At 37.6% G+C, this 19,371-nt stretch overlaps 2 protein-coding genes across 3 annotated transcripts in view; one reads left to right on the top strand and one right to left on the bottom strand.

The window, feature by feature from the left end:
* dnah12 (dynein, axonemal, heavy chain 12) overlaps positions 1-13,402 on the bottom strand; it is a 36,557-nt gene extending 23,155 nt beyond the window's left edge. The window contains exons 1-26 of the mRNA XM_047375719.1: positions 13,267-13,402; positions 12,859-13,089; positions 12,637-12,724; positions 11,455-11,644; positions 9,278-9,347; positions 9,031-9,186; positions 8,746-8,941; positions 8,328-8,516; positions 8,092-8,245; positions 6,728-6,819; positions 6,452-6,630; positions 6,217-6,352; positions 6,003-6,128; positions 5,776-5,910; positions 4,293-4,486; positions 3,978-4,221; positions 3,694-3,879; positions 3,423-3,623; positions 3,123-3,317; positions 2,918-3,039; positions 2,699-2,834; positions 2,469-2,615; positions 953-1,072; positions 558-714; positions 293-465; positions 24-176 (exon numbers count right to left, since the gene is read on the bottom strand). Of these exons, the coding sequence (XP_047231675.1) occupies positions 24-176; positions 293-465; positions 558-714; positions 953-1,072; positions 2,469-2,615; positions 2,699-2,834; positions 2,918-3,039; positions 3,123-3,317; positions 3,423-3,623; positions 3,694-3,879; positions 3,978-4,221; positions 4,293-4,486; positions 5,776-5,910; positions 6,003-6,128; positions 6,217-6,352; positions 6,452-6,630; positions 6,728-6,819; positions 8,092-8,245; positions 8,328-8,516; positions 8,746-8,941; positions 9,031-9,186; positions 9,278-9,347; positions 11,455-11,644; positions 12,637-12,724; positions 12,859-13,073 (3,954 nt within the window). The 5' untranslated portion in view covers positions 13,074-13,089; positions 13,267-13,402. The remainder of the gene's footprint in view (positions 1-23; positions 177-292; positions 466-557; positions 715-952; positions 1,073-2,468; positions 2,616-2,698; positions 2,835-2,917; positions 3,040-3,122; positions 3,318-3,422; positions 3,624-3,693; positions 3,880-3,977; positions 4,222-4,292; positions 4,487-5,775; positions 5,911-6,002; positions 6,129-6,216; positions 6,353-6,451; positions 6,631-6,727; positions 6,820-8,091; positions 8,246-8,327; positions 8,517-8,745; positions 8,942-9,030; positions 9,187-9,277; positions 9,348-11,454; positions 11,645-12,636; positions 12,725-12,858; positions 13,090-13,266) is intronic.
* Positions 13,403-13,763: 361 nt separating this feature from the next.
* On the top strand, positions 13,764-17,098 carry LOC124871556 (glucose-induced degradation protein 8-A homolog). 2 transcript variants are annotated; one of them, XM_047370965.1, is made up of 5 exons: positions 13,764-13,886; positions 14,197-14,326; positions 14,434-14,630; positions 14,747-14,944; positions 15,878-17,098. In XM_047370965.1, exons 2-5 carry the CDS (start codon positions 14,209-14,211, stop codon positions 16,049-16,051), a joined length of 687 nt encoding a protein of 228 aa, XP_047226921.1. In that variant the 5' UTR covers positions 13,764-13,886; positions 14,197-14,208; the 3' UTR covers positions 16,052-17,098. The 2 variants fall into 2 exon arrangements, with proteins under 2 accessions (XP_047226921.1, XP_047226912.1); XM_047370956.1 differs by lacking the exon at positions 13,764-13,886 and adding an exon at positions 13,889-14,030.
* The last annotated feature ends 2,273 nt before the right edge of the window (positions 17,099-19,371 follow it).

The following is a 19,371-nucleotide window of genomic DNA, read 5'->3' as shown; positions in this document are numbered from 1 at the left end:
GGATAGTTTCAAGAGGATAGTACTTTTCCCATAGCGAGATAATCCAGTCCGTCTGAACAGTTAAAAACCACACACTGCACAGCAAGAGCTTTGGCTAAATCCTTGGTGGTTTCAGTCTTTCCTGTCCCAGCCGGACCCTCAGGCGCTCCACCTAAATTCAGGTAGAAAGCTCCAATCTATTTCAGAGGGGGATGGAATCTGATATGAGCATTGCTCACTAAAAGAAAGGGTGCATTATTCATATTTCAGATAACTTCATCAAATATTTAGAGGATGTTTTTTTTTTAATTACCAGAGTTCTGTAGCATCTGTCAGTCAGAGGAGTGATGACCAGACGTGGTGAGTTCCCCAGGTACTCATAGGCATATTTAACATCGCAGTTGATAATGCGAACGCGAACGTTGTTATTGCTCCAGTAGTAACGAAGCTGCGCTAACCATTGAAAGTCAGTTTCATGTGATACACCTAAAAAAAAAAAAAAAAAAGCAACACTGAACGTCTAACATCTTTATAGGACAGAGCCTTAAGTATTTAAATTACTTTAAGCGTCGTGTTACCTTTCTCTATAAGCTCCATGACAACATCCCGGGCATGGACATCTATTGTGACAAGCGCTCCCAAAGTAATCCGGGTTTGCTTGGCAAGTTTTCCTCTCACCAACTTTATGATGTCATTCAGCTGATTCTTCAGTTGTTGATAATACTTTTTTATACCCTACAAAGAAAACCCAGCCCCCTGTTACAATTATTTAAAGAAATCATATGTTCGATAAAGAGTTAATAACATATTGTATTTTTTACTTTTTAATATTTTGCAGGTCATTGTCATTATGTCATCTCACATGTCATTATGATTAATCTTCTTAGACCAGTTTCGAAAATCTGATCTGTTCAACACCAGAAATGGACGGAAAAGTCTAAAATCAAGCAGAATAAAACACAGAAAGACTCACATCCGTCCCTGCTCTGATGGCCTCATGAACCTCCAAAGTCCAAAAAATCTGAGAGGTGCAAATGACTACCTGTCCAGGCCACTCTGTGACCCACTGGTTCCGTGGAGTCTCAGCATAGGCCTGTCCATTCAACAACATGAAAAGGATGTTATGCACCAGAAAAAGTATGATATGAATTACCTACACTTGACACCGGCATTAATGTCATTTAAATTTTGGGCATTTAATTGTGCATTTGAACCTGTTTTTCTTTCAGATGAAATTTTAAAACAAGAATTTGTTGCACATAGCTTTAATTTTACAGATTTATTTCTGTATTGCAAACTGAATTGCAGAAACACCTAATGATTCTTATAGCCATAAACAAGGTTCTGGCATAACTCTGGCTAAATGACTGACTGACCACTCTTTTTTTCAGAAATATTAGACGTCATTCAAATGAGTTGGTTTGTCTTAAAGTTTGAACCGTCTAGCTGTTAATCTTAAGTGAAGTATCAGAACTTGCAGGTAATCCTCCTTTATTGTGCCATTCACTTTGTGTGATGCACCAGTACCACTGGCAGGGAAACGGTACTACCACCACAATACTGAATTTGCTTCAAGCACAATCCTACGATCTGTTTGCTTCATAAGATCTTTAACACATTTACCCCTAGTTTCACCATGTGGGCAGCTGCAAGTTTCATTCCTGCCCATGAAAGACAGGAAAGACATGAAAAAGGTCTTGGCACATCAAAATAAGCTTCTGGAATAACTTTTATCTCAACCTTTTTTAAAATGTGTGGGTTATGCTTAAAGGCTGGGTCTGTAACAGGAAACCAACCAGTTTAGGTTTACAAATTGTGAAAAATGATCAAATAACTTAATAGAATTATCACAGAAGCTTGTCTGTGGCTACAAAGTAGGGCTGCACGATATTAGGAAAACATGCAATTATGATACTATTGTTGGATATTGCTAAAATTATATCAATTATGATTAGCCCGCATTTCCCAGACTCTTTTCTTTTATTTCCTACACTGAAATGTCCCCACCATTTTTTGTGAGCTGCAGCCTTTCAGCCACAGAATAAAATACACATACTGCTCATTAAGGGCCGTTAGACGGCATCCAACTGGCTGTGACTGGCATGCAGAGTGTTACTCCATTGTACCTGAAATATTATATCCAACCAAATACTGCATCCAATCAGTCTTTTAAGATGACTCTGCAACAAACTGTGTGCTGTTTCTCTACAACTAAGGGACATTTGTTTAAATATTAGTGGGGTGTATGTATATATGTGACCCTGTATAATTTTGCATTGAGTGATCCTCTTCTATAATATAGTACTCCTCTATGGAGTACTATGAGAATATTTTATTCTCTATGGTACAGAGAAATTCTGCATTTAATTCAAACCGGTGCACCCAAAACTTTAAAAGCCCAACAGTTTTGCATTCATATCAACCATTCATGCTAATAGTAAGTGCATGTAAACCTCTGACACTAACATTGTATGCACTAGTGATCTTACCAATCTTGACCGAGCTATCACATCTCTGACACTGCGAAGCATCACATCCTCCACCTGAATTAGCCACTTCTCCACGGCTCCTTTGGCTCCAGATGTGGAGATATGCTGGGTTAGTTCAACACGCTCGCCTTCGCTGCTGTACATGGCCTGAGCAAGAACAGTACGCAGATGATTAAAGGCTAATCAAGCACAATGTTACTTTATACAATTTGTATATATGACTGCCTTGCCTGAATATCCAGATTAGGTAAGAAGTCCAATTTGGAAATACCCTCAAAGCACTTTTTCAGATGAGGCTGAACAAGGAGTGGATCTTTGGTCTCAGAGAGAATCTCAAGCATTTCATCATTTGATAGAAAGAAGAACCTGCACACAGATAAGCAGCAAAACTAGAATATTGCAAAATGTAATAAAACAAAATGTTTTGCAGAAAGTTTTTCTTGGTCTACCGTGGAAAAAAGAGCCGTTTCTTCTCCAGGTAGGCATTCAAGCCTTTCATAATGCTATCGAGGAGGGTGTTGGAATCTTGCAGCTTCTCCAGCAAACGAGGCAGCGACGTTGCTGGCAGAACCTATGATAAAGTAATGAGGTAGCTAAATGATCTGTTGGTAATAATAAAAAAACTGTTTTGCTTTTTTTTAATTTTATTTTTACCTTGGGGTCTTTAACACAGTGCCTCATGATCTCTTTCCAGTTTCTGTCCACGGTTTGGAAAAGTCTTCCTTCTTCTGGAATCTGCTGCATGATGTCCTGAGAGGAAAAGATGGGCTCCAGGTAAAGCCACTGGGCCTGCACCCTCAGCCATTCATCTATGATTACCTGAATGCGAAGCAGGCACTCCTCCCATTGCTAAAAACACAGAACACACTCGGAACTATGAAGAATATTTAATACGGAAAAAACATTTGCACATTTTTTATTTATCCATAATGGAAATTATCGCTAACAATTTACCTTGATTTGTTTCTCAAATGGTTTGATGAAAGGGGAGCCCCTCATTGTTTGAGTCTTTACAATCTGGTCATCTAACATTGTCTGAACATCATCCAAAGCAGTCAAAATGGAAACACCGGTCTCCCTGTAGGGTTGATGGTTGAAGGAAACACTCTCCCAAGTTTTAACCATGGTTTGCATGGCCTTCTCCAGGGAAAACTCCTGCAGTAAGGGTAGGTTATGGCAGTGGAAACATTCAACTCACAGACTTTGTGGAAACGGGGAGTCTCACCTTGGTAGCAGCGACACTGATAGACTCAAACTCATTAAGGTAAGGTGCTAAGTTTTGCTTTAAAACTTTGCGTAGTGTTGTTCCAGAATTAGGGGTCAGGTCATGCCCAACTATTTTAGACATCTTGTCCCAGTGACGGGCTCTGATACCTGGATTACACAAGACGGACACTACAGGGACATACTCCTGATGATGCAAAGATAGATCAATTAAAAGTTGAACAACAGCAAAAACAAAACACTTAACATTATGTGACAATTCAGTCATTAGCAGCTTTTAGATACCTTGAACGTTTTGATCTGTTCCATTGCAGCAGAACACAAAACTACTGTTGCGTTCTCCTGCTTTCTCGGATCATCCTCAGCAGACCTTTCCCTCATTACGCCAGAAATCTTTTCCAGCACTTGTGCAGCCTTATTCTGCTTCTGCTGGAAATACCTTAACAACTTGTAGATCTCCCTATAAAACTCATCCACTTGAGCTTCCATGGTCTCGCCATTTAGGTCCAAGAAAGAGCCATCCATCCACCTACTCACAAATAGGACACAAGGTTATCACAGGGCATTAAAATCGAAACACAGGGGGGACTGATGTCAGACCTGCTTTCTGTGTGCTGCCACTTGAGGATGAATCCAAACAGCTTGTGGTATGGTTCAATGTTTTCTTTAATGGCCTCAACCTCCGGGTAAGACGTTAGGTCCCATTTGTAGAAGGCTTCTTCCTTATTAATGAGGACAACAGCCTCCTCTGCTTCCCGAAGAAGTTTCTGTATCATTCTTACCTTTGCAAAATACTGTTCAAAAAGTAGTTTTAATAAGTTTGTGTCTTTGGTGCAACCAAGGAGAAAGAAAATTGTGGAAATACCTGAAAAAAATGTCACCTTTTATTACATGGAGACTGTACTCAGAAGAGGTGAATATACTGCATATTTTAGTGCCTTGCAAAAGTATTTGTATCGCCTAAACTTTAATTTCCCCTTAGAACCACAAGCTTTAATGTATTGTATGTGGATTTTATGACCAACACAAAGTAAAACAGAGTTGTGAAGTGAAAAGGAAAGTTAGATGTGGTTTTCAGTTTAAAAACTAAAAATCTGAAAAGCATGGCTGATATTCACCCCACTTTACTCTGATACTCTTAAATAAAATCCAAGGCAAATAACTGCATACATAAGTCACCTTATTAGTAAATAACATTTCACCTGTGAATAATTTAATCTCATTATTCATTCAGCTTTTCTGTAAAGTTTAGAGAACATTGTTGGCAACAAACAGCACAATGGAAACAAAGAACAGCACCAGACAGCTCAGGGATGAAGTTATAGGTAAGTTTATAGCAATAAACAATATCTAATTCTTTAGCCACCTGACAGGGGTATTGTTCAACTCGTCATCTGGCACAAATTCAAAGCTACCAAGGCCTTGCAGTTCCCCTAAAATGACAGACTGCTAAAGCACAGTATTAATCAAAGACACAGTCAAGAGACCCATGGTAACTCTGGAGGAGCTGGAACTCAGGTGAGAGGATCTTTAAGCAGGACAGTTTGTAAACACACACTTCACAACTTAAAGTCCAGTCTTAAGTCCAATTGAGAATCTTTGGAAAGACTTGAAAATTGGTTTTCACATAAACTGTAATCTGAGACTGGGATATTTTGGAAAGAAGAATAGGCAAAAAGTTCTCAATAGATCTGCAACACTTGTAGAGACAAACCCAATGAGACTTGCAGCTATACTGTCACTGTGAGCCTAAATACAGATATATGTAGGACTTTCAGATTTTTATTTGTAAATATTTTGAAAACCATACATTAATTGCCTTTTACTTCATTTACATAGAATGCATCAAAGTTTATGGTCATAACATGACAAAATGTGGAAAAAGTTCAATGGGTGTGAATACATTTGAAAGGCACTGTATATGAGTACTGTAACACCCCCCTTTATTGCCAACAATAAGTGTTGTTACTGTTGGTGAGGTCACATGCTTGACGGGTAAATACAAAAAGGTCAATAATCTAATAAAAAACACAGAAACCTGAAACTATCTGAGGTTTATCTAATAGTGGAAATGATACTGTACCTGCTGCAGCATATCCAGGTGAGAGCAATCCACTAACTGGTCTGCCATGTGTCCCAACCTTTCAAGCTCAACCATTAACTTTTCCCTTTTCGCTATCAGCTCTTTCTCTCCTTTCTGCTTGGAAGTCTGCAACACCTGGAAAATAACACTTGTGTTCGGCATCAGATCATTCAATAAAAAATGTATTAATTTTAAATACACACAATGCTATAGTTTTAAAGACGCACCTCATTGTTGAGCTCAAAAACATGAAGTATGTTTTTTGGCCAGAGAAAAACAACAGAATTAAGATCCAAATCCGCTTGTTCAACGATGTAGACATTCAAGAGGTACAGAAGTCTGGTGCTAGCTTCCTGCAATTGCATTTTGTGATATACACAGATGTAAGAAATTATGTGTGTGCAACACACAACAACTAAGGGCAACTGTCCAATTATTCACCGTTATTTTGTCATTGAGGTCTGTAACACCCTTTGTCTTGATAAAATTAATGTAGTCTACCATCTGAGCAAAAGCGTCGGTGTTTTCCGGAACCTCCAGAGCTTTCTTGTTGATGGCTTCAAATTCAGAACAGATCCTTTCCACAGACACACAAAACATCATGTATATTGTGAAAATGTGAATTTCTAGAAATGAGGGACTGGCTTGACTGACAATGCAACAGGAAGGGACCTACAGTTGATTTTGCTCTCGGTGTTTGGTGACCAGTGTTTTCAGAAGAATGTCAGCAAACATTTTGGCTTTATCAGACAGGCCTTGTTTCAGCTCCTCACATTCCAGATGGACCATTGGGAAGTAGACCTTTGATGGGAGGTTGGTAATCTCCTTTGAGAGCTTATGAAACTCCTCCACTTGCTTTATCAGGCAAGGTCACATACAAACCAAAACATGTTGAAGTCATATTGAGATATAAATCGCAGAGTGAAGAGAGTTCAGCTTTAGGATTCTTTACTTTAGTATACTCATCAAAAGAGTGCTCCTCTTCCAGAAAAGTGTCAACTTGAGTCTGCACAGTTCCATTCACAAGCCAGTCATAGTTTTTCACTTCAAAATAAACCACAAAAAGTAAATCATGAACTGATACACATTTCCTTGTCTGAAATTTACATGCAATCACAATCGTAATAGTTTTTGGTTTTTAATGATGCATTTGAGTTGTTTTTTTCCCAGGGTGGAATGATCATACGACACAGAACTTCAGGGAGTTGTAAAAACAATGCTTGGGTGAACAAATTAGAGTTTATTGTGGATTTTCTCTAATTAACACTGGTTAAAAATTACAGGTTTAAACATCTTTGAAAACACCTTGATTAATATCTGGATAAATGTCATTTTTAAGTGCCATTCCAGCAGCTAATGTTAGCCACTAAATAAAGCAGGCTAACCATTCCAAAATCAGTTTTAAAGTGTGCTCAGCATCATTCATCTTGTTGGAACATCCAGTTCTGTAGGCTCAGCCATGTAATAAACTGGAAGGTGCCAGTTTAATCATTGTCGACCAAGAAAAAAAGCATCTTTAAGCAATTTGCAGCCATCCATGTGGACAAGTCGAATGTCTTTTGGAGAAAATTTCAATGGTCAGACACAGATTGGGCTTTTCGGCCACAATGGCAAGAAGAATGTCTAGAGGTATCAATGTGAGGCTGTAAAACATAAGAACATCATAACATCTGTCAAGCATGATGCTGGTAGCATCCTGCTGAAGTTCTGTTTGGCTGCCAGTGGTACTGATGCTTTTCTTAAAGTGAATGGAATATTTAAGAAGGATTTCAAATTCTTCAACTTCAATCACAAATACATAGTCTGGTGTGGCAACAGGACAATGATCTAAAACACCCATTAACACTGTTTTGTGACAAAGCAGGAGAACATTAGGCTTCTGAAATGCCCCGTACCTCAAACCCAATTAAAGAGTTATAGACTATGTTTAAAAGCCAGGTCCATGCCAGGAAACCAACTAACTTACTAACTTTAAACACACTCTACCATTTCTGTTAAGAGTGGTTAGACTTCCAACCACAATCATTGCAGGATCTTTCTGATAGCTACAAAATGTGTCTGGTGTCTCTGCAACATGATAAATTGCATTTATCCAAGTATTAGTGGGGTTGCATGTATACATTACAGCCCATGTGTAGATTAGATTAGATTAGATTAGATTAGATTAGAGAATATATACACTAAATTCAAACGTGTTCACCAAAACCTTCCCTCCAAAAATCATGAACTTTGAAAAAAAAAATGGTTTGCATGGATCATAAAGGGTCCAGAATTTAAATAACATTCATGCCAATGAGTGTATGTGTGTTACATCACCATAGGTTTTAAAATGTTTGTCAGGTTCCTCCAAACGTTTGCGCACAGCATTTGTCACAGTGACCCGAGCCCAAGCAAGGATCTCATCGGGCACGCTGGCATCCACAAACGGAGTTGAAGTTTGGGCCAACCAAGACTGCACAGTCTGTACTCTCTGTGAATAAATGAAAAGCAGGCCAATCCTGGCTGAACACTCACACTTAAACATGAATTAAGCTTAAAGGGAGAAATTTTACCTGCAGCGTGTTTGCTATGGAACTGAGGATCTCTAAAATGGAGGCTTCTAAATCTGGGAGGCTTGGGTAAATTCCCATCTTTTCAGCGTCAAATGTCAAAGCCATGCGGAAGACTGGCAGGTAGTGCTGATTGCTTGGATCGAACACACTGACAAACGCTTTTACACTTTCTTGAAGCAGAGACTTCAACTAGAAATTCGGGGGGAAAAAAACACTCCTAGTTGTAACGCGCATGAGGAATTGTTTGTAATATAAAATAAAAATCATGAAGAATCAGTCTGACATCTTCCTCAAAGAAAGTACTTAGAGCCTAGGCTCTAAATTGTAGTCAGATGTGCCATGTATTATCTGTTTCTGTAATTATGTCAAACAAACATCTTCCTTAAAGCAAGAGCCATAAATAATAAAACTGAAATACCTGATTGGACATGAGGGTGGATGCACAGTTGTAAAAAGAATCCAGCTTCTCTTCTTTAAGTCCATCTAGGTTTTCCTCATTTGTTAATAAGTAAATGATTTGAGGAAACCAGGTATTCATGATCTGAGCTTCTTTCTTCCTGCACTCCACAGCTGCACTCCTCTGTAGGCTTGTACAATCCACCGGGTTGAAAGCGCTATAAATAAAAAAATATATATCCTTATAGGAGATTTAGACTTACAGCTTAGATGTGGTTAATCACCTTTACATGCGATGTGTTCCTACCTGCAACTATTTGGCTCAACTAGGACCATGTGAGTAAATGTCGTGTAGCTAATATCCAATATAGTTAGCATCACAGGGTGCAGGATGTGGAGTTTTCTTTTTATCATTCTGTGTCTTTTTGTAAAGGTGCTATAGCAAAGCTGGTGGCAATCAAGACTTCAGAAAAATGAAAAAAATACAAACTTTAAAAATAGTCAAACAAAGCAAATCATCATTGTGTAATTATGATGCATATTTTAGGACTCACCTCGCTTGGCTATATCTCTGTTCTTCTGAGTACAGTTCTTGTTTGTCAGGATTCTTTAACACTGTGTCCACTAAAAGAAGGAAACATTGAATAAAACGACATAGTTTACTTAAACTCCAGGGAAAATGTCTGCATTAAACTAAAGATCTGAACTGACCAAATGTTTGTTTAGACTATTATGATCAATCACACACAGACTTAAGGTACTGATCTACTCTAAATAACATAAAAATAACACCAACAGATTCATAAAAAACGACATCTTCAGCACATAGGTCTGGCTCAGAGCCCAAATGTTTTGGTATCAGGTCATTTTAGAGTTAAACCATTAATAAGAAACAATTAAACATGTTAAAGGTTACAAACTCTATAGAGGAGCTGTAATTTCTCATTTCAACTGCAAAATAATTTGTGAGAATCTGTGCTGGTATGTAGTTGAAAACTGTAATTTTATTGTTAAAGTTTAATGAGGGTGAAAGTTTATAGAGTATAGTCCAAATACAACCAAATCAAACACATTGGTCAGTAAAAATATTTACACCCCTTGAACTCTTTTTTTGTCACGTTTCAACCAACAAACTTCAATGTATTTTACTCAGATCACATGTAACAGACCAACACAAAGCAACCTATAACTTTGGAACAAAAATCATAAAAAAATGATAAAAAAAAAAAACAAATAAAAATCTATGGTGTGCATCTTCAGCCCTACTCCTAATCCCCTAAATAAAATCCAGTGCAAGCAATTGTCTTCAGAGTCAACTAGTAATTATACACCGCCTATGTGTGTCAAGTAACATTTTAAAGATTTATTAAAGAACATTAGGGAGCAAACAAGACATGGTTGTAAATATCAAGTGACAGGCTGATCAAGGAGAGCTTTGATCAGAGAAGTAGCCAAGAGGCCCATGACAACTTTGAAGAAACTGCTCTTTCTCCATAGTTTAGGCTGAGAAATCTGTCAAAAGGACAGCTATTAGAATCTGACCTCTGTGGAAGAACAGCCTTAAGAAAACTCCCATGAGAAGTCCCATTTGTAGTTTGCCACAAGCCATGTAAGGGACACAGAAACATGGAAGAAGGTGTTCTGGTCAGACGAGATAAAAAAAAACGTTTTGGCCTATATGCAAAATGCTGGGTCTGATGAAAAAGGAACAATGCACAGCGTCCTGAAAAAAACATCCCTACTGTTAAACATAGTGAGGGAAGCATTTTGCTGTGGAGATGCTTTTCTTCAGCAAGGAAAGCAGGTCCAAGTTTAAGGGAAGACGAATTCAATTCAATTCAATTTAAAAATACTTTATTAATCCCAAAGGGAAATTAAATGGAGCTAAATCAAGGGCAATCCTTGTAGAAAACCTGTTGGAGGGTGTAAAAGACTTGAGACTGGGGCAGGGGTTCACCTTCCAGCAGGACGATGACCCAAAACATAAAGAGCTACAATGTGTGAGAATGGCTCTATCGAAGTCCAGAGCTAAATCTAACTGATATTGACTTGAATATTGATGTTTCCAGAAGCTCTTCATCCTATCTGAATGAGCTTTTGCTATTTTAAAGAACATCGAAAGATTTCACACTCTAGATGTTCAAAGCTGGAAGAGACATACTCCAAAAAAACCCTTTGGGAAGCAAGACAGAATATGGACTCAGGGATGTGCAATACAAAGGAACAGCATACTTTTCAAATTTTCATTTGTATGAAAATGTCAAGCTGCATGGTGGTGCAGTTGGTAGCACTGTTGCCTTGCAGCAAGAAGAGCCTCAGTTTGACTCCCGGCCCGGGGGTCTTTCTGCATGGAGTTTCCATGTTCTCCCTGTGCATGTGTGGGTTCTCTCCGGTTACTCCGGCTTCCTCCCAGTCCAAAAACATGACTGCTTTGCCCTTAGGGATGAATGGGTGTGTGCATGGTTGTTTGTCCTGTGTGTCTCTGTGTTGCCCTGTAAAGGACTGGCGACCTGTCCAGGGTGTACCCCGTCTCTTGACCATAGACAGCTGGAGATAGGCACCAGCTCCCCCGCAACCCAGTATGGAAGAAGCGGGTATAAAAAATGGATGGATGGATGGATGGATGAAAATGTTGAGAAGCATTATTTTACATTCACAGTACAATTCTGCACTACTTTGTGTTGGCCCAAGGGGTATGAATACTTTTGAAAGGCCCTCTGACTAGCAGTACCTGTGTGCTTGACAATCACGTTGCGGAACTCCTCGGTAACTTCCTCACAAAGCTGCTGAAGAAGTTCATTTGCCTCAGGGCTCTCTCTCAGTTCAGGTGGGACTCGGGCAACAACTGAGTCTAACCACTGTTGCTGGATTGGAACGAAAGGTCGACTCTCTACACAACGCTTCATGAAGCTGTAGTTCATCTTCAAACAGTGCAAAACCAAATAAAACCAGTAAGTCTTTATTCAGTCTGTAAAATATAATACTATGAAGCAACTATTTGTTTTCTGCTCATCACAGAGCATCTATAAAAAGAATTGAAGTTAATAACTTTGCAATATTTCCTCTTTGTATTATGATTTGTATTTGAGATGTCCACATACGGTGGGGAAAATAAGTATTTCACCCTATGCTGATTTTCAAATGTTTACTCGCAAACAAAAGCTGCATCTCTAAATTTTACAATTGTTTCATTTTAATTCAGAAACTGAATATTAACCAAACATGCTGAAAAAATTAATTACATAAATATAAAAAACTGGTCTACACATCTTTGAATGAAAAGTATTTAATCCCCTATCAATAAATTATAAAACGACAATGATATTTTGCACAGCTGGTCACCCGGTTTTCATGCATCTCTGGAGGGATTATGACCTACTCCTCTTTACAGAAACTCTCTTAGTCCATTAGGTTTCTTGCTGCTGTTTGGCAATTTGAAGCTTCAGCAAACTTTTACAGATTTTTTTGATGGATAAAGGTATGGAGACTTACTAGGCCACTCCATGTCCTTAATCTGACTCTTCTTTGACTATTCCATTGTTGTCTTAGTACTGTACAGTGTCTTGAGTTGAAAGTCTCATCTACAGTATGACACATCTTTAGTGTTCTCGCCCTAGATTTCACAGATAATGACCCTGTATCCCTAGCAGTAAAACAGGCCCAAAGCATGATGTTTCCACCACCATGCTTAATAATAGTGGAGATGGTGTTTTTCCCATCATACCCAGCATTTTTCTGGTTACAACTGAAGAAATTGATTCTGTTGATTGATTTATGTGCAATTTTGTGTTTATAATTTGTCTACACACATGAAAACTTCATAAAATATGAAGACTTTGATTTTAAGTGAGCAACCATTGACCCCCTCCACACACACACACACAACTACAACTGTAGATAATTATATGCATACTGTGGGTGTAATATGGGGTTCTGGCGAACGATTGCGCGTCGGTTCCATCTCTTTGGTCTTTCTGTGATACTCCATTGCTCTGGAGACCCTACAGTAAAGCATAATGTAAACAGTTAAACCTAAGGGAACCCAAGGATTTAATGATAAACTGTAATTGTATTAATTGTTGCTACAGCCACAATAATAATAAATTAAAGTACATAAATAAAAAAAATTACCTACATTGTCATATGAAAATATTTTTGTTGCATTTCACTCCTGTGCCTCAGTAGCTTCTTGTGAGCCGCTGTCCTCTTCTTCATTTCTTCCTTCATCTCATTTTGTGCATTGATGGAGCGCTCCAAAGCGCCCCGCAGTTTCTCTATTGGAGGCAGAACTGGCAGCTGCTTTGACATGCGCTGCACAGTGGCTTCAGAAAGTCCAGTAGAGGTAGCCATTTCTGACAATAGCCCACTGGAGAAAAAGAAAACGGCGTTTTAAGTTTGTAAGTTAGTTGTTCACTTGCTAAATCTACGTTTCGTTTAAGCTAGCTCCGTCATACTACATTAATGAACGCTGAACATACAAACATTGTCGGAGTACTTTTAAAACTAAAATACCCGCATAGAATAAAGTTCCACATGCATTTACCTTAGGGCTTAGTGTTCAAAATCTCCACGCTTTGGGAAGTGGGTTTGTAGCTTAATGTCGTCTTCAAATGTAGCCCCGAAATAAACGTCGGAGACCAAAAGTTGGTAGTGCCGTTACCATGGCAACCGTGAGCGCGTTTAGGCGGGTGTGGGGGGAGGGTGCATGTAGACCAGAATGCCGACTGTAAACATTAACTAATACTCCACTCTATGGTGTATTTATCATCCTTTTTCCGTCACAGACATTATTGTCGAGGTTACAAAAAATAGTGCTTCATGGTTGTCGTACATGTCAACAAATTTGTATAAAATATAATAATTACAAATAATAAATAATATTAAGTATTTCTATTATTATTTTTATTATTATTATTATTATATAAAAGTCATTATTTTTTATTTTTTTAGAGTTTACAATATAAAACTCAGGGTTACATTGTACAGGTGGATAACACTTTCAAATTGTATTTATTTGTAGACATCAGTAATGCAATGGTTTTCAGTTTACTGTAGAGGGCAGTAATTAGTTTATATGGTGCGTTTTGAACTAGAGGAAAGAAGAAGAGGCCCACCCTCCGTTAGCTAGCTTGCTACTATTGGGAAGTAGCAACCAGATTTCAGGTATTGCGAAGAATAACGTGTACATTTTGTTGAACGTATGTTGTAATACAATATAAATAAATAAAATTGGGCAGGATACGACTTGTTTAGGTCATGCGTACAGAGGAAAATGCGAGTCTGGAGACTTAAATGTTATGTGTTTTGGTACGTGTTGATGAAAGCCAGGCTTCAGTGTTGTGTTTTTGACCGAAGGCCTAAACTGTTGTTATTTCTGTTAGATCGAACAGCTAGTTGTTAGTTAATCAAAGTGTTTTTTTACTGAGTCTTAAATCCTGCCAGTTGTTAACACAGCCTCCCTGCTCTCTTCTAGGATCTAATCACAATGAGTTATGCGGAGAAGCCGGAGGACGTAACAAAGGAAGAGTGGTTGGATAAACTCAACAATGTTCACATTCAGAGAGCTGATATGAACAGGCTGATAATGAACTACCTGGTTACAGGTGAAGTACCAGTCTCATTGTGAGATGTACATAAACAGTTGTTTTGCAAATATTGTTTTTTTTTATTGTGGTATGAGAATAAAATTACCTTATTCTATATTTTACAGAAGGATTCAAAGAGGCAGCAGAAAAGTTCCGGATGGAGTCCGGAATAGAGCCCAGTGTGGACCTGGACTCCTTGGATGAACGGATTAAGATCAGGGAGTTGATATTAAAAGGACAGATCCAGGATGCCATTGCACTTATCAATAGTCTGCACCCAGAACTGCTGGATACAAATCGTTACCTATACTTTCACTTACAGGTACTGTAAAATAAAGTGACCAGCTTAGCTTTTTGTTTTTAGTCTGCTATTTCAGCTGCATGACTTCTTCTGTAATTTGTATTCAATATTTGGACCTATGTTTTTGTAATGTGCAGCAGCAGCATCTTATTGAGCTGATTCGTCTGAGGGAGACCGAGGCTGCCCTTGAATTTGCCCAGTCTCAGTTAGCAGAGCAGGGCGAGGAGAGCCGAGAATGTCTGACTGAGATGGAGAGGACACTGGCTCTGTTGGCATTTGACAACCCAGAAGACTCACCCTTTGGAGATCTGCTCAATATAATGCAGAGACAAAAGGTACAGTCGACACACATTTAGAATGATCAGACGATTTTTATGTGGTTAAATTGGCATTTTTTGGTTCAGTGAGTTGGTTTATGCTTTGTTTTAGGTCTTATCTCCCACTGTTATGTTCATGCTAAAATCTGTTCCTTTTTAGGCAAAAAAGTACCTTAGAGCTAAATTAATAGAAGTTATAATAAAATGGCATAAAGATACCAAATCACAAGGCACCTAACGATCATTGTTGCATTCTTGTAGATTGATAATTATTTTTATTATAAGTTAATAATACAGCCACAATAACGGCTCCTGAAAACAAAAATACAAAACTAATGGAAAAGAATACACATTACAAAACATGGAAGGTTATTTTAAGTAGAACTATCAAAAGAGTCTGATAAGTGCCCTGTCCAATTATTAGCAAAATCTACAATCAAAACCTTTTTTATTATGTTTGTTATTGTAAATCTGCTACCTGTGCGACCCCTTCTTATTTCCAATTGTTATAATTAGTCCGACAGAGAGAGGTACCCCCAATCCTTGTGGTTTTTAGTATAACAATGGCCACCAGTGTGCTCTAGATGGACAAATTTTATCAGTTTTATTATTTACTTAGTACCCCTAAACATAGCCCATTCTAAAATGCCCAAACTCTAGTAGAGTAGTTTAATCTAACCTTCCCAACAACTCCACACCATTCCAAATCCTTTGTGATGTGCCTTGAGACGACATGTGTTGTGAATTGGTGCTATATAAATAAAACTGAATTGAATTGAATTAAATTAAATTAAAATTGTACTCATGATTTATTTTCATGAGAGCAACATTCACATTTCATTCTTTATAAATTCTATAAGTTTTATTTTAAAAAGGAACCATCACCAGTTTAAGGCTGAATGTCTCAGATTTGTATGAAAACATTAAGATGTTTGTTACTTTCTCTTCCAGGTCTGGAGCGAGGTTAATCAGTGTGTACTAGACTATGAAAACAGAGAATCCACTCCGAAGCTGGCTAAGTTACTAAAGCTACTGTTGTGGGCTCAGAACGAACTTGACCAAAAGAAAGTCAAATATCCCAAAATGACTGACCTCAGCAAGGGAACGATCGAAGACCCCAAATAAAGACTCAGATTAAATAAATAACACATCATTACAGAATGGACACAATTCTTTATCTATTTATAACCCCGGAAGCTGAATCAGAGTACAACCTTTTCTATTTTGTAAGGGTTGCCTTTTGATACTTTATTAATTCTAAACTGTACTTATTGCAGTTTAAGGTTACTTCTTACTCAGTAATAACAACCAAACCAGTTATTTTATTTGGTATTATTCTAATTTACATATTTGTTTATGTAAAGCAAAATGTTTTATTTACTCTAGTTTTTCTGTCTGTTGGCAGGGAATGTTGTTGGCAGCGGAGGTTGTAAATAAAGCCTAAATTAGGCTGATAGTTTGTGTGTGTGTGCCCACTTCAACGGTGCAGAATTTCATCAGAAAAAAGTTTTGGCTTAATGTGCAATGCATAAAATAAATATATTCCTTCAGGAAATACATTTCAACCGGTGGAATTTGATCTGGTACATGTGAAAAAATTGTCAAAAGGCATTATCTGGTGTGTTTAAGGCTACTGCAAATCTGAAAGTTAAATTTTAATTTAAGAATCAGGATGTGTTATTAAGAAACTTACTAAAGACAGCGGTAAAGATACACAAACGTAAATAAAAACCCTCAAGCTTTAAGTTATGGTAGTAATTTGATAAGATTACTGGAGTATTAAAAATGTTACAGCATACAGCAACTGTGACTATGTAAGCTGGAGGAACAGGATGTATAAAGATATGAATGGGTAGATATGCTGGCAAACATGGAGACACTATTATGTATGAGTGATTACATTTGTAGCAACTTGGCTAAATTTTGTGCTTTCTGCTATATTATTTTGCAATAAAAGTTGATTTCTCAGACTTGATTAGTCACATGGAATGTGTTTATGTCAATGGAAATTTCACATGTAGTTTATTTTTTATGGATCGCTTTAAAAAAAGACGTTTTGGGCAAAAACCTGGATTTAATCTGAATTTGGCAAATTAGATTGATATCCAGTAGTCTGGTGTAAATTTGTTAATTTCTGTTTTTCCACTGTATAAATAAAACCGTCTTTACAAACTTTGTTTTCAATTTCTGTTCATTAAATAGCGCAAGAATCTTTCTCGCCACCTCTATTTTGTCCACAGGATCCTGAGTGAGACGGCAACCTGAGCTGTAAAAGTCTAAGTTCAGTATTTGTTTTAAAGACACCAGAAGGGGACATCTACCCATTGTCTTAAGAATATTTTTTTACTTAAAAGGTCATTTGCCTTTATTGGGTTTGCCTTCATTTACTTCACACCAAAGGTTCAGTTATGTATGAACACTTGAAGGCAAGTAAAAGCACAATTTAATTTTTCTTTTAGTTTTCCTTTAAGGTACAGTAAGAGACATGAAAAAGTATTGTTCCCCCATAAAAGATTTTCACCTTTTTTGATGTTTCCAATCCAAGCTTAAATTAATTTTATTTTGTGACAAAACAGCACAAAATAGTGAAAGCGGAAGTAAAATGATGCGTGGTTTTAGAGTTTTGTTAGGAATACAAATCTGAAATGTGTGCAATACATCTGTATTCAGTACTTTGCAGAACCACTGTTTTCTGCAATGAAACAGTCTTTTGGAGTATGTCTACCAGCTTTGCACATCTAGAGACTGAAAGTTTTGCACATTCTTTTTACCTTAAACCACGTGCACATTTATTTTCAAGTCTTGCTACAGGTTCTCAACTGGGTGTCTGGACTTTGACTAGGTCATTCTTACACATCAATATGCTTTGATCTAAACCATTCCATGTATCTGGCAGTTTAAGGATGCTGTTCTTCTGGAAGGTGAACCTCCACCCTGGTCTAAAGTCCTTCCCAGACTCTAGCAAGTATATTCTCCAGAACTTTCTTCTTATTTTAGCTCTAGTTTACTCCATCATATTATCTGTTTTAACCAGTCTCCCCATTTGTGCTAAAAATAGCATTACCAAAGAATGATGCTGCCACCACTATATTTCACTGTGGGAATGGTGTGCTTATTGGGATTCAGTTCAGTTTTATTATATAGCACCAATTCACACACATGTCGTCTCCTATTAAACCTAACTATGAAACAGTGCAGTCAGATTCACTATATTATTATTCAAATTGGTTAAAAAGGATTTTCTATCTAAGGAAACCCAGCATATTGCATCGAGTCAGTGGCTTGCAGCATTCACTCCTCCTGCATGAGCATGTAGCGACAGTGGGCAGTCGCTTGCATTGACTTTGCAGCAATCCCTCATACTGAGCATGTATGTAGCGACAGTGGAGAGGAAAGCTCCAGCAGAACCAGGCTCAGCGTGAGCGGTCTTTTGCCACGACCGTCTGGGGGATTGGGAGAACAGAGCAGAGACAAAAAAAGAACACAGAGGCACTAATCCAGTAGTACTTTCTATAGGAAATAAAAGTGAAACATTAATGGCTTTAATAGCTTTAAGAACCCTTCTTAATTTCATAAAGCATTCTTCTTTGCACAATCATCTTCAGAGGCTTCAGAGCAGTCTCCGAAGCCTTCTTTATCCGCTTGTTTTTTTTAAAAGTCACTGGCTCTGAGCTGCTACCCCAGTAGATGGGCAGCAGAGATTGCAATCTCCTCAACTTGATATGATTAGAGGATCTGCAGCATCTTGCTACAAACACTCAAAGCTTCCTCAAGAAGTACAGTCCGTTCAGTCCCTTCTTGTATACAGCCTTACTATTGAATATCCAGGTCTCGGTACTTAGTCTCTTGTCCATCAATTTATTTATTTCATTTACTAATTAGGTGACATCTTTTGAAAGCTGGCTGCACTGGATTTTATTTTGTGTTATTAGCTATAGTGAAGAAGACGAATAAAAGCCATTTAAATTTTTCCTCTGACTTTACAATTATACATTGCATTATGTTGGTCAACCACACATTTAAGTCTGTTATTGTAACGTGGCACATTGATTGTATTGTGTAACTTTAGATATATTCAGTCATTTAATTAAATCATTTATTTATCTCATTATTCTGAGACTTCTCACGCCATTACTTTAGTTTAACTCAAAAAATGAGTGTTCCTAAACAAAGTTCATGTACAGGTCCTTCTCAAAATATTAGCATATTGTGATAAAGTTCATTATTTTCCATAATGTCATGATGAAAATTTAACATTCATATATTTTAGATTCATTGCACACTAACTGAAATATTTCAGGTCTTTTATTGTCTTAATACGGATTATTTTGGCATACAGCTCATGAAAACCCAAAATTCCTATCTCACAAAATTAGCATATTTCATCCGACCAATAAAAGAAAAGTGATTTTAATACAAAAAACGTCAACCTTCAAATAATCATG

Source organism: Girardinichthys multiradiatus, chromosome 1 (genome assembly GCF_021462225.1).
Source record: "Girardinichthys multiradiatus isolate DD_20200921_A chromosome 1, DD_fGirMul_XY1, whole genome shotgun sequence".
In the NCBI taxonomy this organism is placed as follows: Eukaryota; Metazoa; Chordata; class Actinopteri; order Cyprinodontiformes; family Goodeidae; genus Girardinichthys; species Girardinichthys multiradiatus.
The sequence above is the reverse complement of the archived record's forward strand: the minus strand, read 5'-3'. Positions and strand labels throughout refer to the sequence as shown.

Coding starts and splice junctions, on each gene's coding strand:
- LOC124871556 (XM_047370956.1), top strand. Junction 14,327..14,433: donor AATGAACTACCTGGTTACAG/GTGAAGTACCAG, acceptor TATATTTTACAG/AAGGATTCAAAGAGGCAGCA. Junction 14,945..15,877: donor ATATAATGCAGAGACAAAAG/GTACAGTCGACA, acceptor TTTCTCTTCCAG/GTCTGGAGCGAGGTTAATCA.